At 42.4% G+C, this 18,415-nt stretch overlaps 1 protein-coding gene across 2 annotated transcripts; it reads right to left on the reverse strand.

Annotated features, from left to right (window-relative positions):
* Window positions 1–1,553: 1,553 nt before the first annotated feature.
* On the reverse strand, window positions 1,554–8,537 carry TPBG (trophoblast glycoprotein). Of its 2 annotated transcripts, XR_006166525.1 has the most exons (3): window positions 8,384–8,537; window positions 5,412–8,038; window positions 1,554–2,783 (listed from the first exon to the last, which is right to left on the reverse strand). XR_006166525.1 is itself a non-coding variant. In XM_042803614.1 (2 exons), exon 2 carries the CDS (start codon window positions 7,857–7,859, stop codon window positions 6,732–6,734), a length of 1,128 nt encoding a protein of 375 aa, XP_042659548.1. In that variant the 5' UTR covers window positions 7,860–8,038; window positions 8,384–8,537; the 3' UTR covers window positions 3,637–6,731. The 2 variants fall into 2 exon arrangements, 1 of the variants encoding a protein (XP_042659548.1); XM_042803614.1 differs by lacking the exon at window positions 1,554–2,783 and having other exon boundaries at window positions 3,637–8,038.
* Window positions 8,538–18,415: the final 9,878 nt, after the last annotated feature.

Genomic DNA, 18,415 nt, shown 5'->3' on the forward strand with positions numbered 1-18,415 from the left:
GAACCTGAGACTGATGTGCCTCCGACTCTACTCTTCTTTAATCTTCTAGTTTTACGTTATATCTATGCATGTCTGTGTGTAAAACGCATATATGTACATATAAAATAAAATTTCTTGTTTTCTGATGTTTAAGAGCTTTTAGTCCCCTCCAGGCTAACAAAAGCACCCACCCCTGAAAACAGGGAAACATAAAAGCACAGAGGTAAAGCCACTGACTTAAACGGATTCAAATGTATAACTATCTGCAGGACCAGTTACTGTTTGTTCATAAGCTGTTAAGGAGAATGAATGAAGACACCTACCTGAAGAAGAAAACTGTCAAAGTAGTAACTACTTCTTTTTCCTTCTTCAAAACAAGCTTAAATTACCCAAATGCCCCAAAGTGGCGTCAGTTCACGACTGCATACGGTGTTCTTGCAATAAATAGTATTTTTTCTTATTTTAATATTTCAATACCATTACTTGATGTTTTTACGTTGCCAGCATGAAATATACACTGCAGTCTCTTAAAATGTATAGGTGACACCTGATACTGTCAATTTGACAGATGAGTTCTTTATTGCATAAATGCCCATGATTTCATGTAAAGCTACCCTGGGCTATGACATAAACAAAATTTCTACTAAAGCAAATGGAAAATGAGAAGTAAACTGTGGACAGATACTAAGATAGATCCGTCCCAAGATAAAATCTAGGACAGATCAATCTGTCACATGTAAAGACAAGCATCCTTCTGTGTTAGGTGTCCTAAGAATTAAAAAAAAAACGGTAGCAGCAAACAACTTAGACACAAGGCTAACCAAATTACCAGCTATGCTCTTGGGACAGCCCCCAAAAAATCACCCTGTCATATTAAAATTTCAGACATCTGTACTAGCTATCTATGAGAAGCTGAAATGTCATCCTTCCCTTTGAATTTCCAACATAAATATTTGCATTTTAAAAGTTGAAAGAATAAAAGAGTTTGCCATCAGAATGTTTTTTTTTTTTTTTCTCAGGAGTTGACCCTTCATTCTCTGTTTCAGCAGTACTTTAGTAGTTCCATCACATTAAGAAAATTCACACCATCAATAACAGTGCCTCTATATTTCATTATGTAAATATGTATTTGAAGATTTTAAAACACACAGTTTGATCTAGTCATCAAAAACCTGAAAATCTGTTACTGCTAAATTTAGAATTGGCACCTAACTTGAAAATCAATACTGCATATATTAAAACCCCAAAAGCTATCAAATTATGTCCAAAGCAAGAATGATTAAAACACCATCCCTTAAATTCACTGACCAAATTTCTTTCTATAGAAATTAATCAGTCTATCTGGATGGAATTTGCTTTTTCACTTTCCTATCATGCAAATTCACAGCACAATCATCAATTTGAGCTATAAAGAATACAACTATACCTTTAGCAAAGACCTCAATATCAGTAATTAAATCAACAGAGCAAACATATAACATTTATAAGCAATCTGATAAATATTTTATTGTCTTTTTCTTCAAGAATAATTTTCAATTAAGAAATAAAACTTCATTCTGAAAAAGCTACAGCAGTTTCTTGCACATTTAAAATTTCTAGAATAGGGAAACATTCTAGAACTTGAGATTTATAACATTTTCATCACTGTATGTATTTGAACAACATTACTAATTTATTCAGATGCTTCATGCATAATTACTAGAAAACAAATCTGCTATTCTGTTAGTCTAACATCAGAAAGGAAAAGCCATCTAGTGAACACTTTGAAAAATATAAATAATTGCAAGTATTAAATTGTTAACTACAACATGAATACACTGTCTAAAGTACCATTTTAATTTTTTTAATAGCTCCCTTTTTTTATTTAGGCTAACATTGGGAATGCAAGGCCTGATTTCAAGCTTTGCATACATGACAGATGACTTCTGGCATAGCAAGGTTTTCCAAGGATGTGACAACACGTAAATTTTAACACCATTGAAAAAGCAAAATCCCTTTTTAAGAACATATTTATACTGCAAACCTGTAATATTACTTCTAAAAGCTTGTTGTTCATTGGTTTTGTTTTTTTTTTTTTTTTAAGGTGGAAGAGAAATGCTCTTAGGTTTATTTTATTGGTGGAAAGCACAACTTTTCTGCTACTGCTCTATTGACTTGGGAAGCTAGAAGAGCACACTTACTTCTGTATCAGCAAAGGATCCTCTGCTCCCACATGGTTTATGTCTCTTTTCAAAGCACATGTAAAATATCTAATAAATGTTACACCCCCCAAATGGACTGCTTGCTCTCTTCCTTGGTGGGCTTTCATTGTTTGATTTCAAGCCAAGGTCTTTGCAGCTAGTAAGCAGCACATTTGCAAAAAAGGAACATTAAGTTATGGGCCCGATCTAGTTGTCATTAAATCAGCAGGCACGGAGTTAAATTCAATGTTCTGTTATATCCCACAAAAATCTCACCGTGGAAACACCTGCATTACAAATATTATAATGGATGTGACTTCACTTGTTAGCAAAACGTTTCTATTTAGAGCAACAGGAAGAAATTAGAGCTGTATCCATAAAACATGACCAGAACATAACAGACAGAATCAATCAGCAATTGTTCCTATTGCTAGCATTGTGATTTTTTCCAGTGCTGACCCATTACAAAGGGATATCTCAGTTTCCTTTATAAGCTTCTCCCTTCAACCTTCTCTCACAGAATATCAATGCCATTCTGAAGCTTGAAACCGAAATGTTTTTCTTACCAAACGCTATTTTCCTTCATCATATGCTGAGAATGAATGGTTCTTCTTGAACATTCAGCTGATAAAGAGAAAGAAAAAGTGCATATCAAATTTTAATTCTGTTCACTTTGACAAAGGCTCTTTTTCACGTTAAGGCTTAAAGGGAAACGAAGACGGTAAACCTCAAAATATGGGTGCAGTTGGACTAATTTCTCTACCTGTGTAGATTCATGACACTCCTTTTAGTGGATTTCCTGAGAAAATGAGGCGAAGAAGAAATTATGCAGATGCATAAAGAGCAGAGTATACCACAGGGGAAATGCTGGTAGAATAATGAGAGTTGGGATCCTAGCGAAGTCATATTTTGAATATTTTGCCATGCCTGTCTTCAGTGACATCTCAGTCAACAACTGAATACGGGTCTGAACAGACTGCTTCACTAGCTGGCATGTCACTGGGGATTGTCACCAGTGCTTAAAGATAAATTACCCTGAATGAAAAGATTTAAAGCAGTTGTGCAAATCTTCAAATCACTTTCTGGATATCAAAATTATGGCTAATATTATGGCTTGCTGAAATAAAAGTCGGATGATCTAATATAAAGCTACCTTGGATAAAGAAAGATTTGGGGAAAATTTCTGTTTCTTACCTGGCAACAGTGCTTATCCAAAGCACTTCAGTAAAACATATTAAAACCATGTCAATTCCTTGTGCTATTCTTTTAAGAAAATTTAAAGCTTATTACAACTAAAACTTGTTTTAAGAAAGCGGTTGAACCTTAGATAAACCATCCTTTCTGCTTCCTAGCTGCACAGCCTTCCCTGAAGATTTCCCCACTACTTCAGTCTAAACATTTTCTGTGAAACATCAGTGACAACTGTGTCATGCAGAACTTTGGGGGGTTTACGTATACAAAACACATTTTAGAAGCATTTAGTACGGCACGTGTTTTATTGAAGAATGAATGAATAAATCGGCCTTGCTAATTAAGCTGCTCTGGAAATAGCAATCAATTCGGATTTCAGGTGTCAAAGCAGAGTAAGATTATAAAATGTGTTTCAAAAGAACCCTTAAACTAATGTTACTTTAAATATATCGTTTTTAACCAAGTCCTGGAGCACTTTGGGAGCTACTTTTTAAATGTCTTCAGAGTACCACTGTCAACTATTCTGTAAAAGGAAAGGAAAACAAATTTCAAGCACTGTTTACAGAAGGGGATTTAAGATCGAATAATGCATTGTACAAAACACCAAAGCATTCACTGTTGCTCAAACACTGTAGAAGAACATTGTCCAAGACAATACTGACACATGCTAAGTGTTACATCCTAATAAATACACATGTAAGCAAATGGAAAAAAATTATTTTAAAGTAGCCATCAGCAGGTCTCTAATAAAATTCTATTACACTGACTTTTTATGATACAAAAATAACAATAATAATAATAATAATAATAATCTTTAGAATAATAGGTATAGTACAACAGTTACACTTGCTCACTATACAAATACTCAGTCTGTTGTTGAGAGACTGCGATTAAAGTCGTTGCCTATCCTTACACAGCAGCTCTATAAATGCATGGCTGTTACATTAACACATCACAGATAATTGCTTTTACTGTAGTTACTTTAAAGTATCTGTTAACAAAACCCAAGAAATTGCCTGAGAAATGGCTTGGTTTGTACGTATTTTTTTTTCTATTATATGACAGGAGCATCTTAAGCAAGGATGACGCTCTACTCCTCTTGGCACTGTACAACTAAGTGTAAATTGATAATCTCTGAAATGACCAATACAACAAAGCACACTGCATAGCTACTGTAAATTCTAGCTTCTTACATAAACTATCTTATGTATACATAGTATGAACAGTTTGCATAGTTGCACAGTAATAGTTATTCACACCGGGGTTTTTACACTATTCTTAAAATATGGGCAGCTAACATTCAGACCAGAAGTCTGCTTTTTAAGAATCCACAAACCTAATTCATATACTGTTAATCTGATATTGCTCATACATTTAAATTACAGCAGGAGAAAGAGGCTGTCACTTAACTTACGTTAACTGTAAAATACAGATTTATCAAAACATGAGTTGTATTTAATTCTTTTTTTTTGAGGGCAAATGTACCAAGCTCCATTACGGAAAAAAAAAAAAGACTGCTAGTAAATAAAGCCAATTTAAAGCAATAAAAAATTAGTGTGAACCAGCTTGTGCTACTTGCTTTGTCTGAAGTTGCAAGGAGATAAAAATGCATTTGAATAATACTGATGCCCAAAATAGATTACATTTCTTCTGATACTTTAAGGACTATTTTATATTTATGAGCTCCTATCAAAGACGTATATCTATGAGAAAACTGTCATTTTTGAAAGTGAAGGGAATTATCCAGTAATTCATAAAATTTTAGCGATGTTCAAGAGCTTCAAGTAACAGTGACCATGGAAAAAGCTTCACTGATAGACAATTCACATCACACTTTTACAGTTGGTGTGTTTTTTTCATTAAGAATCTATAAATGGAATAGGAAAAGTGCATTCGTTATTGGTGGCCATTGGAAATTTCTTGATAACCTTTTCATATGTCATCAGTTGCATATAAAATGATGCACTTTTGAAGCTTTTCTTTGCATGCTTTATCTATTTACAAGAAAATACATTCCCAAGCAAGTAATAAGCATGAGTAACATACAATACTGAAATGCACCTGTTAAAAGCTTTGAGATAAATGTAAAGTTCCATCAAGTTTCTTGATGTGGATCACTACCGAACTTCATGAGTACTAAGAGGTTAAAATGAAACAGCGCTTAATAAGTGCTACATTGATTTACAAGCCCAAAGCTCAGCAACTACACGACTGAGCTGCATTTAATTTAGTTCAGGCCATGAAAGTTGTCTGTTATTTTTAATCATAAACAATTCCATTCAGGTAAAATTTTCTTTAGCTTAGAAACTCCACAATTTAATCTGAATTGCTTTTTTGTTCTGTTTTTTTTTTTTTTTTTTTTTTTAACATGGCAGAGAAGACCTTATGAAAATTCTATCAGCTTGTACCTTCCCGGCAAGGTGCACCCCTAGTAGCCGTCTCGACGTTTTGCAGTTGTTCTGAGAGAGCAAACCGGAGGTTTTTTTTTTTTTTGCCAAGTGGAACTGCTCTCGTCGTTCATCGGTGTAATTCTCCTAGCATATTTCACAAAATTGTCAAACATTTATGTCTCTAAGCTACACATTTGTATACAATTGTATTCATCTTACTACTGCAGGGCTATTACTTCAGTTATCCACATTCTTAGATGTCCATACATTTCTCATCGAACAGTAAACTTCAACACAACAGTTCTCGTAAGACTGTTTATTGAATTTAACAGTTTAGATGCAGTTTATATAAAACCCCTCTCTTTTCATGTAAACTGCAATCAAAAATAACTTTACAAAAAAGTAAGAGACTTACTGAGATTGTAAGTTTCCTAAAATGTGAAACTATAAAGTATCTGTGCATGCTCACTATTAGACTTCCTTTTTTGTAACAGAGGAGTTGTTAAAAGAGTTTGTTTTTTGTAAATCTCAAGGTAGTCTATGAAATGGAATCATTGTCATCACAACTCGGGTATACAAGATCAAAACTGGCAAAGAGGAACATAACATTTTTTTCCCCAAAAAGTTGAGGCAGCTTTAGTTGAATGGTATCTGCATCGGTAAATTTTTTTTATAAACTCTGTTGGCTTTGGAGCATGAGAGAGAATCCATTTTTTCTTTTGCGATCTTGAAAATAATTTCCCACAAGTACAGACAGGTAAGGAGGAAAAGAAGTAGCAGCTTGTTTCCTACATACAGCCCAATGCCATGCGCAGCTGCCCAGCGTCTCAGAACGAAAACGAACTTGACATCACAGGGAGGCATATCCCCCTCAAGTTACAAGCACGTCTGAGATTTTTCTCTGGGGAGAGGGAAGCAAGCACGAGGGTAAAGCGTAAGTCTACTTTTCATGCATAGCTACTGTGCGCTGCCCCACGGCCGCGGCGCTTTGTCAGACGTCCGAGTTGGAGCTGAGGTTTGTTAACCTGGGGTCTGCATTGATCTCGTATCTGTAGTGGTAGCCCTCCATGTGATCCCTACAGGCATCTCTGATGTTGTGCATCCACTTTTTGATTCCTTTTCGGTTCAAGTACAAAACCAGGAGGAAAATGGCCCCGATGAGAGCCAAGACTATCCCCAGGAAGACGTACGAAGTCTGTAGCTGGGAAGGCAGGTCTACAGGCACAGAGCAGTTCAGGTCCGAGCCATTGATCTTCAGCAGGGCTTTGCCCAGCGTCTTGTCGGGGTAGGCACAGGTCAGGGCTTCTCTACCCTCCACCTGGTCGCTCTCCTTGAGCCAGGCCACCAGGTCCTCGACGGTGCAGTCACAGACCCAGGTGTCGCGGCCCAGGCCGACGCGCCGGAGGGCGGGCAGGCCGTGGAAGCGGGCCAGGGTGCCGTTCCGCAGCGTGCCCAGGGAGCTGTCGCTGAGGTTGAGGCTCTGCAGCTGGCCCAGCCCCTGGAAGGAGACGTTTCGCAGGCCCACCAGGGAGCTGTTGCCGAGGTCCAGCTGCCTCAGGGCGAGCAGGGCAGGGAACACGCCGGCGGGCAGCAGCAGCAGCCCGTTGTCAGCCAGCTCCAGGCGGCTGAGGTTGCGCAGGGCCCCGGCCTGCAGCATGGCGGCCAGGCTGAGGAGGACGCCGTGGTCGCGCAGGGCCCCGCGGAGGGCCAGCTCCTCCAGCGGGCTGCCGCCCTCCCCGAAAGCCTGCGGGCTGAGGGAGACCAGGGGGTTGCCGCTGAGGTCCAGCTGCCGCAGGGCGGGCAGGCCAGCCAGGGCGCCGGCCTCCACCGCCCGCAGGTGGTTGCCGCTGAGGTTGAGGGCGCGGAGGTCGGGCAGGCGCTGGGCGGGGAAGGCGCCGGCCGGCAGCCGGGCCAGGCGGTTGCCGGTGAGGAAGAGGCTGCGCACGTAGGGCGGCAGGTCGGGCGGCACCGCCGTCAGGTTCTTGCTCACGCACTTCACCGTCTTGGCCGGCTCCGAGCACTCGCAGAGGGCCCGGCAGCTGTCGGGCTGCTTCGCCGAGCCGCAGCCCAGCAGGACGTGCAGCAGCAGCCCCAGGCGGAGGGCGCCGCGCCCCGGCATCGCGCCCGGCCCGGCCCCGAGCACAACTTTCCCCCTCCGGGCGCCTTCGGCTTTGGGCGGCGCGGCGAGGCGAGGCGCGGCGAGGCGAGGCGAGGCGGGGGGCGACTCCTGCCCGCTCCGGGCAGCCCTGTCTCCGGGGGTAGGCGCTTCCCCTCCGGGGCTGGCTCCCGCAGCGAGACCTGCGGCAGGGGAGGAAAGGGAGAGGGCAGCGGCGGGGCGGCGCGGCGCGGCTCCGCTCGCCCGCGACCCCCCACGCGTGTCTCCGGAGGCAGCGCGGGGGAACCCGCTGAGGAACAAGTTTCCCCCGCACGCACGCTGCCAGCTCACGCCGCCGCCTTCCCACCCGGCCGGGGGCTCCGCGGGGGAGGCGAAGGAAGGGTCTAACCACCCCACACACACACACGCCACTCCGGCGCTCTCCCCCTCCGCTCCCGCGCCACGACCGGTGCAAACTCCTGCCCGCCCGCAAAACCCACCGCGGAGCGGAGCCGAGCCCGCTCCCAGCGCCGGCCGCCGTCCCTCACCTCCCGCCGCCGCCGCTCCCTCGGCGCGCCCGGAGCAAACTCCGCCGGAGCGCGCAACCACCGGCCGCCAACTCCGCGCCTGGCCCTGCCTCCGCCGACAGGAGAAACCAACCGCCGCCCCGGCCGGGGGGAGACACCGCCCGCGCCCCGCCCGGCTCCCGCCCGCCGCCCCCGTGCCGCCGCAGCCGCCGGCGGGCTGTGCGCGGCAGCCCGGCCGGGAGGGCGTTCCCCTCGCCCCCCCCCCCCCCCTCACCCCGCCGGTGCTGCCGCGGGGCTCGCCGAGCCGCCGAGCGGAGCCGCTCCACGCCGGGCTCCCCTCAGCGCGGCGGAGGGAGGGGGCGGCCGGAGGGGAGGCACGGCTGGGCTCCGCGGGCGCGGAGCAGGAGCGGAGCGGGTCTCGGCCGCCCCGCCGAGGGCGAGGCGGCGGCAGCGAGGGCTGCCGGAGCCCCCGCACCCCCGCTCCCCGCCTCGGCCGCGCCGTACCTGCCCTCCGCCCCGACGCGGCGGCCGGGGTCGGGGCCGTCGCGGCGGTGCCTGGCTGCTGGGCTGCCGTTTTTCCCGCGCAGGGCAGTAGGATTGGGAAATCCCGAGGGATTCCCGGGGAGGGGGGCGCCGGGCGAGGCCCTCGCTCAACGCCCGCCCCGGGCCCCGGTGCGGGGAGGGGGCGCGGGGGGGGGGGGGGGGTTCCGTGGGCCCCGGCGGGTCCTGGCGTGGAAGTGGGGGCGAGGATGGGCCCCGACCCGTCTGTCCGGGGAAAGCGGTTCGGGGGAGCGGGGTGGGGAAGCAACACCTGCCACAGAAGTACATCGAACAAGCTCCAAAACTAAAAAACAAACAAACAAACAAATAAAACAAACAAACAAACAAAAAACAACAACAACAACAAAAAAAACAAAAACAAAAAAAAAAACACCAACCCAAACTTGCCAGGATCTTTAGAGGTTCTAAAATAAATAATAATTAAAAAAAAAAAAATAAGCTGAACATTGACAGCTTAAGTCTGAGATTTAAACTTTATTATGGTGAGGAAAAAGCCTAAATATCTATCTGCGTGTAAAATGTCTACCGGTTTCAGTCGCTATGGCTGTCCCAGAAGTGCCCGGGCACGGGTGAGCAATCCAGGGGGTACAAATGCGGTTTTGTAGACGGGTGACTCGCTCAGGTGACTCCACGGAGCGGGTGTTTGAGGAAGAGGTGAATGGCGGGAGCTGTCCCGGGGACTCTGTGGGGTCACTGGTCCCTGTGAAGTGATCGAGATAGTTAAATATCATCTCATTAACGTAGGAAACATATCACTATATTCAAATAGCCAGTTTCAGCACCGTGAATCCGAGCGCTCTGGGTCCATGATTCCTTTGGGCTTTCCTTACCCTTCTGATGACTGCTTACACAAGATTTCCCTCTTCCTGTATGTCAGTTATGCTCCTTCTGCTTTCTCAATCAACTAGGTTCCTTTAAGGGGAAAAGTCAGCAGAAATTCCACAGCTGTCAGAAGCCACGAGGGAAAAGAACAGGTGAATCCAGTATGAAGTCTTGAGAAAATCGGCCCCAGAATCCAGGGGATAATGTGCTAAAACACAGATTTCTGTAGGATTGTTCTTCCCTCTCTAGCTTGACGGTGGTATTATGGTGCAGAAAAGTCTGGGGGTTGGGGTGGCAGGCGGGGGCTGCCCAGCTGATAGACCAGCATGTTCTTTATGTGAAGATTATGGAGGAAAGGAGATACGGAGCGGCTAAAGTAATAGCGATACAAGTGAGATGTTGGACCCGCAAGCAGTTCTAGAGGCTTGGGAAGTTACTGCTTTGATGTTGAGTTAGAAAAACAGTGGCACTACACTGCAGGAATTTTTAGTTTGTTAAAAGGTATTTCTGTTCCAGATCCATATGCCTGTTTTAGTATAATGCTTAGAAAATGAGATAAGATCTTGCACTTTGTAAGAGAAAGACATGTTCTCCTCATCTATTAAAATTTTTTGTAAAAGCCAAAGAGAAAAACCCCACAAAATTGGCCTACTAGACAACAGTGAAGTTCAGTGACCAGTGAGAGGTAGTTTCCAAAAGGAGACAGCTTCTAAAAATAGGTAACTGAAAATATTAACAAAATAGATGAGATAAATCATTAAAGAAAAAAAACAAAAACAACTTACTGAGCATACCCATGACTGTTTTTTAAAAATGTTTAGATACAATGTCATTTTTGATGGAATAAAACAATTAAGAGCAATGACACTGATTGCTCATCATGCTGACCAAAGTTGTCCTAGTAGCTCCTGGCTCTCTGTGACTGTCTGGGTGGGTCTGTGCCTCCTGCCCTGCACAGCAAGTTACCTCTTCGGGCAGGGAGCACGGTTTTGTTCCGTGTTTGTGAGGTGCTCCCTGACAGCTGCTTGCATGGGCTGCAGTAATGCAAATAATAAATAACAAATATTTTCCGATGGTTTCCAATTATTCCAGTAGTAAATTGCACCTGCTAAGCCTGCTTAAGCTTGCAAGAGGAAGAAAAACGCTTGTTAATCTGTTCTCTTTTATTCTTGTTTAAATAAAACAACTTTTCTCAGAGGCATATTCCAAAAAGGAAGAAGCACTTTCTGGTGAATATACTTCTACTGAATGGATATCCTGGATGTTTTTGTAATCTGTACTATGAAAAAAAAAACAAAAAACAAAAAACAAAAAAAACAAAAAAAAAAAAAAAACAAAAAAAAAAAAAAACAAAAAACAAACTGTGGTATTTTCAGGTCAGTTTTGGCTCTTACGATTGATTGATTGATTTGTGAATTTGCATTGTACAGCCCTTAGAATCGCATTTCATAGGTTTTTTTGCATAAAGCTTATGCAAAACTTATGACTGAGTTAAAATACAGTATTTGAAACATATCTTGGCTAAAGGACTCAAACTGGGAAAGAATTTACTGTAAGGAAACTGTTCCTGAGGCTGATATTCCTGTGGGTTGACTGAGAAGCTCCCGTTAAGGGGGGGAGGTTGAGGCAATGCTTCAATCTCTCGGTGGTTCTGCTCCTCCAGGATGAGGCTGGGTGACATGCTGGTCATCTGGAATTGTGAAGGAAACTTCTGACTGTCCTCCTTCAGAAGATTAAAGCTTGCTTCATGTGACAGTGATGAGAACTGCTTGCTTTTGAAAAGGAGTACTCCAGTATTTCAGCTCCCCCAAAGTGAAAATGTGACACCTACCTAACGGAATGCAGACAGTCGTAGGGACAACCTGTGATAACTATACTGCTTGGCGTTTTTGGAGTCGCTATATCCCTTTTAAGGCTCTCACATTGGCAAGGAATAAAGTGGCATTTGTAGATGCTCATGTCACTCCACTGTCCTTAGACAAACCTGGAAGATTATTTTAGGCGCTGAAATTTAAGGCTGTTAATTAAGTTAATTGAGATGGATCCCATCCTAAATAATCTTCACAAAGCTCCTTGGCCAGATACTAGGCAATGCTGGATGCCTTATGTGAGATTCTGAGTGCCCTGATTCCAGCTGATGTCCAAGGAGTTGGTAGAGTGTGGAGTAGGACTCCATGCAATAGTGATCAACTTTTGATGTTTTTCTCCTTTACTGACAGGGAAATTTATGTTTCTTCTGTGAAATGTTTCTATGTTGTCTCAATATTGTATGAAGGTACCTGGCACTTCATAGGAAGTGGCCTTGGAAGGGTTTTTATGATGTGCTAAAGATGATACACCAAGTGAGCAATAGCACAGAGACCAGAATTATTTTCTTTTACTGAAAATACCTTACCACAAAAGTGGAAGAACAAGCTGCAAGTTCCATCTGCTTCCTCACATGGAGAGATCCAGCAGGTCCTCCAAAGGACACCTGTTTCCCTTGGGATGCGGCCTCATTTGAAGAAACGCCATCAGAATTCTTAAAATGCAGCCATAAAAATACTTAGGCAACCACATGCTGCCTTGAATTCATGTTTGGATATTATATTCAGCATTCACATGCTCACACCCATAAACATTCAAGTTTCGGTTTTCTTTTTAGGTGCATTTAAACTTATATGATATTTTATTTTTTTTTTATACGAATTGAAGCAATACAGAAGACAATCTTTAAGTAATTTTTGGTTTTGTTTTTGTTTTTTTTTTTTTTAACTTAGCACTTTGTTCCAGGCACAAAAACACCCTGCCCAAATGATTTGCAAGTCTGTTCTGGTTTTCACTGTCTGTGTGATGAATGCAGGATAAATCCTGCGATTATCTATGCATCTATGTGGAAATCATGCAGCCGTTAATCAATATAGAGTGTAAGACCACGTTTGCATTTTCTTGTATGCTATCCATTTTTATATTGAAATACCAAAAGTCAGTCTCATACAAGGAATGTTGATTTTTAATACCGTGGAAACATATTAAACTTTCCCAGTACTAACAGAAAAAGATCTTAGCTAAAAGTAACCTGGTTTTTGGTCTTTAAAAATATGTTAACCCGGTAACTGTAATAACACACTGTTGTCAATTCTGTGCACTCCTGCATGCCTTAGGTGGAGACTGAAGGGACAATATGAGACATAGTGCCTCCTTGCTGTGTGTGAGCGACGCTGAAAACTGGTGAAACTGTGAAGACAAACTCTTTACCTGCTCCCCCTTTCTTGGTAGTGGTTTATTGTTAAAACCTGTTACTCAAATGAGAAGGAGGCCATGGTGACTTCCTCCAGTGAAGGTGGCTACCAGAACTGGGGTCAAGAATACACTAGGAAAAAAGACTTGGGAGGAGGACCCGCTCTATTCCAGGTGCTGCCACTGTGTGCACGCATTCCTCTGTCCGTTCTTCATCTCTGCATGCTCTGACATATGGAGTATCTGCAACAGGAGCCAAGTTGAATAACCACTTACAAGTTCATCACAATATGACTGAGAATTTAACATGCTTGAACAGATCAGGCTAAACTTTCAATCCTGCTTTTATTGTTTCCTTGCTCAGGAACAATGCACGTCTTTTACTTTCAAGCTACCTTTGATAGATAGCTATATGGAAATGGTGTTTTTTTCATTATTTTAATTTTAAGAAGGTAAGGTTTAGTTCTATGACCAACCCTAAGTTTCATGTAAATTCTGCTTAGAGTAAATCACTACAGCCAGTAAAACTCTTCGTTCCACAAAATAAACCACCAGATTTTAGTCCTTTTTGAAATACTGAAAGAACGTGTCTTCTGATTACTCCTTATTCCTCTCCTTCTCTCTGCAGGGTGGTTTATATGAGCAGGCTTCAGCTGGAAAGCTTGTATATTGTTCGTGTCCACTTGGAATGTCCTTTCAAGAAGCAGAAATCTAGAAGTCTGGTGGCAATACTGGGAAGTTGGCAGAGCGGATTATCTGTTGGATTAGCGTTGCTCTGTGCCATGGTGACCTGCCTTGCTGCACACAGTCACTCTCAGCAGGTGCTGAATTCGAAATCCTGGGTTTTGGGCCAACTTGCAATTTTGTCTGAGTGACAGCGTGTGAGGAATGCACCTGGTTGGACCGAGGGTTCCAGCTCACATCTGCTCATGGTGTCTAGGGGGCTTTTAAAAGACGGCACAGGTCAGGGCAGTCGCCTAGCTGCAGTAGGGGAAGGAAGGGAGAGCTGAAACACGCCGCTTTCCCTCCTGGCTCTGAAAAGCAGAAACCCAGATCTGCAGGGAATCTGGGCCAATGTGTTCCTCACACTTCAGACGACAGTCCCACTCGTTCCTCACTCCGCAGGCTGTGCCGTGCCGAGGTTTCGCAGCCGGTGGCAGTGCCAAGGGTGTTCCCCGGTTTGCCCTGCTTCCCCGGCGGGTAAGAGTGGCTGGCTTCAGCACGCAGGGCTGCAGGAGCTCCAACCGCAGAGGACTGCAAGTCGGGAGTATTTCCGTGTGAAGACTTTTTCATGAAAACATGTTCATCTGTTGAAACTGGAAGTCTTTGTAGGGAAGAGTTGATTTTGATGAATTCCTCATTAAAAGAAAAAAAAAAAAAAAAAAGACATATAAAAGGCTCAGCAGATTTGAGAACATATGGGGTTTGATTCTCCACTGTCTTACACGTTGCGCCGTTGTTTACGATCTGACAAAGCAGATGTAAAATGCAACCTCACTGCCTGGTTATGATTTGCCTCCACTTAGTTACAAGTATGATTGAATACACAAGAGAAAGAAGGCTGGTGAATCAGTTCCCTGCTTCTTTTCCTCCCTGATCACTGATCCTTTGTTTCCTGCTTTTGACCACTGTGACACATGTAGGTTTATATAGTCTCTCCTACTAAACTCTTCCTCTTTTGCTTTGCCTTCCCAGCCTTCTCCTGCTTTATCTCAAGTCTTTGCATCTTTCTGGGTTACTACCTCCCAGGTGTTTTGAAAGGAATGTGTATGTATAAATTGGAAGGGGGTGGGAGGAACAAGTAGGACAGTTTTTTTCTTTTTTGTGGGGGTTGTACATTCTGTCAGCAAAGGAGGAAGATGATACTTTCCCTCCTTGTTAGCTCCAGTGACTACACCTGAAATACTGCATTCTGTTCTGGCATCCTGTGACTAAAAAAAATTACAAGAGAGAAAGAAAAGAACAGTAAAAGTGATTCGGAGACTAGATACACTCTGACTTATATGGGAAGACTAAATTAACTTTAAAAAGATATGCATCCTTAATATTTTGATTTTTTTTTTTTAATTTTTTATTTTTTTTTAAAGAAAACAGTTAAAAATTTACAGCATCCCTTTTCATTTTCTAGCTCTGAAAGATTTCAAACGTAAGAGACCAGAAGAATGGAAAAGATGGAAGTGAAGCAGCAGACCTAATTAAAGCAGTTACACTCTGTGGCCAAACAGAGGGAGAGGCATGAGAATGAAGAGGGCAAAATTCCAAAATATTTAAATTTGTCATTTCTGAACATAATGAGAAACAGAAAATGTTTGTTTTTTTTTTTTTTTTTTTTTTTTTTTTAATCTATTTTTGATCTAACTTTCTCTACAATATAACAGGTGACAACAAAAAGTATTAGAATATTTTTCTGGGAGAAACATTTTTTTGACCAATTGTAGTTATGAAATTCTCTGGTCATGTGAATATACTTATTGACAAATATCTATTAAAAATATTTATTAAGGAATTCAAAACTTCCTACTCTTCAATTTTAACAGATGCCCTAGTGCTAAACATATTAATTTTAGATTTTGATATATTTGAAATGCACTTCAGCAACACAGTGTGTGCTTGATATTTTTGAATAAACTCTTAGAAACACACTTGCACAATATGGGTCCCGCAGTCTCTCAAATGAAGTTGTTGGCTTGTTTCTTTGTTTTACCAGGGCCTCCGTGTGCCATTTACAAAGAGCAAAAACACCTTGACGGTGGTAAAATGGCTTTCTGAAGCTCTTTCCTTTCTCTGGGTGCAGATGACCTACACAGAAATGCAGTATGGACATGGAGCACACTGAATTCAGGGTTGTACTAGTTTCAGGGTGAACCATGTATACCCGCAATTTATTTTGTGGGGATTGAAGAAAACAGAAAACAAACTGAGACTGCTTTGACTCACATTTTGGACAGAACAGTCACAGTCTGCAGCACAGAATAAGGCTTTCAGTCCCCATGTTCTTTTCCCTACTATTCATACCCCAAAAAGTTAAAAAGAAGAATAAGGTAAATAAGTGAAAAAATGGCTTCCAGTTGCTGATAGCCTCAACGCAATAGGAGCACACAGATCTAGGGGTTCCCCTACGTGGAAGAAATCTGATTTTACAAGTTACACACTTTTTTGAAAGAATTAAAGTATTTTTGTTATGTGATGTTGAAACAAACAAAGAAAGAAAGATGCATCACTTGAAACACAGCAGAGTGGGGAAAAGGTGGCAGTGTCCCAACTGCCAGCCCGGCTGAGCCTCCAAAGGAGGTGATGCAAGACAATGCAGCAAAGGTGTTCTTGCTGAGGCTTTCCTGCTTCAGGATATTTATGACATGAAATTAGATCCAGGTTGGCAAAAGTTGTTTCTTTTACAACTAGGTTAAAATATTCTGAAATTCAGGATGCTGATACCAAGTAAATGAACATGACATTTTAAAATTAATGTGATGCCAGTGAAAATGGCCAGAAAGCAGTTCTTAAGATGGTTAAATCATCTTTAGGTCATACTGGAAAAAAAAAAAAATGCCACTGAAGTTTTTAGTGCTGGATATGTTTTATTGCTTCTCATATAAATTTGCTGATAGTAGTTATTACCATAACTGGGAGCTGATCACACTGGGTGTGGAGGTCTTGTGTGCATTTAAGCTGGCCTAAATTACACTAAGCTGTGAGTGCTTTCTTGAATGGAAAACAGTTTCAGTATTTAATAGTAATTTTAATGTGAAAAAGCCAGTTCTTGGTATTTGCAAAAATGCAGGGGACATGGCTGGTTTCATTTATGCATTTCTATTACAATTAATAGGAACTGCATAATACATTGGCATTTTTGAGGCTGCAAGTAAATTTTTTTTTTTTAATTTTACCTTTCGACAGTGACAGAAAAGTAGCTTGCTCACTTTTCTGCACTTTCAGTACTTAAATTATTCCTTCTAGTCAACTTGTTCTTTCCAGAATGCTTAGACAAGCTGCAAACTCATGTACCTTTACAGAACTGCTGCAAGCCAGGAAACAGAACCAGATGAGATGACAGAAAAAAAGAAAAAAAGGCAGGATGCATTCATTTGTTCTTCACTGTGTTTTCAACTGAAACTCAAAAAGTATTACAAAGATAATAATCTATTGCTTTTACATACAGTAGAGGTAGCTTTTATATATGTCATGACAGCTGAATCTCCAGTCAGTTGGCATTTTGTCCAGCATCTAGTATCAATTTGAAAAATGCCTTCACTTTGCCAATCTCACGTTGCCAAGTCACAGTTCAGAGTCGCAAGAGAACAAAGGCAAATTCAATAGCTGGAAAAATACAAGAGAAAAAAGACTGGCCTTGGACAAGATTTCATTTAATGCTGCTAGGAGCTCTAGCGCTGGCTAGAACTGTTTCAAAAGCCTGTACTCTTCTGTTCTTCCTTCAGGAAATAATATGTTAGTGTACCTCAAACCCAGTGGAGCCACCCAACGAAAAACGAACTATATAATGCACACACAGCCAGATGCTGTTCTTTCCAGCTGTGACTAGAGCTGCAAGTATCTCAGTTAACCTGCTCTGAGATAATTCATAGTCACACCCTTACTGAGCAATCTGCAGTAAAGATAAGTGACTGATATTAAGAAGCCCAAGTTTCCTGGTTTCTAAGTATTTTTGATGGTTTTGAATATTGCACCCATATTCTAGCAAACATAGCAAAAGGCATGCCTATTAGTTGGTATGTAATCTGTACAGTGGGTATTGGCACTTGGGACAATAATGCACACATTAACATTAATGGACATTCTTAGACACTCTGTCCCCTCTCCCCGCCCCTTACTTCCTGAGAAGAAACATGACTGAAAGTTGATGGAGAAAATGGTTTTGGAAAGTAAATGACAAGCTGATTTTTAGCTGATCTTTAAGCATGCATACAAGACGTATGCTTTGGAAATTAATTAAGATACAATCATACACTGATATTTCCCGGGCACATCCATCACTTGCACAGCACATGTCTTTTCAAAACTCTACTTCTTTCATACATCTCTATGATTTTTCAGATACTTAGCGTCATTCAAAAGATTCCTTTCTCCTAAATAAAGGGCTTCAGAAGCAGACAGAGAATCAAACCCGGGTCTTCTGAAATCAGTGAAGAACTTAAATGTCATTAACATCACTTAGGATCAACAGAGCCCAAAATCTTTCTTTATTACAGCAAAGAGAAAAAATGTTGACATCACGGACCTTTCTGGACAAGTCTTGCCTTTTTTAGTGAATCTGTGATGGTGATCAAATACAGCTTGCAACCCCTTGTCAGACATGTTGACTAACACTCAGGTTTCCCCGTGAAGCTTGCAGCTCCTTGGGCAATTTGACAACCATAGTGTGGCATCCATCACTTGCATCCCCTGAAGGCTCTGAGTGCCTCTCAGCTTCCCACCAGGATGTTCAACATTTTT

This window comes from Tyto alba, unplaced genomic scaffold (assembly GCF_018691265.1).
Source record: "Tyto alba isolate M040663 unplaced genomic scaffold, T.alba_DEE_v4.0 Super-Scaffold_40, whole genome shotgun sequence".
Classification (NCBI taxonomy): Eukaryota; Metazoa; Chordata; class Aves; order Strigiformes; family Tytonidae; genus Tyto; species Tyto alba.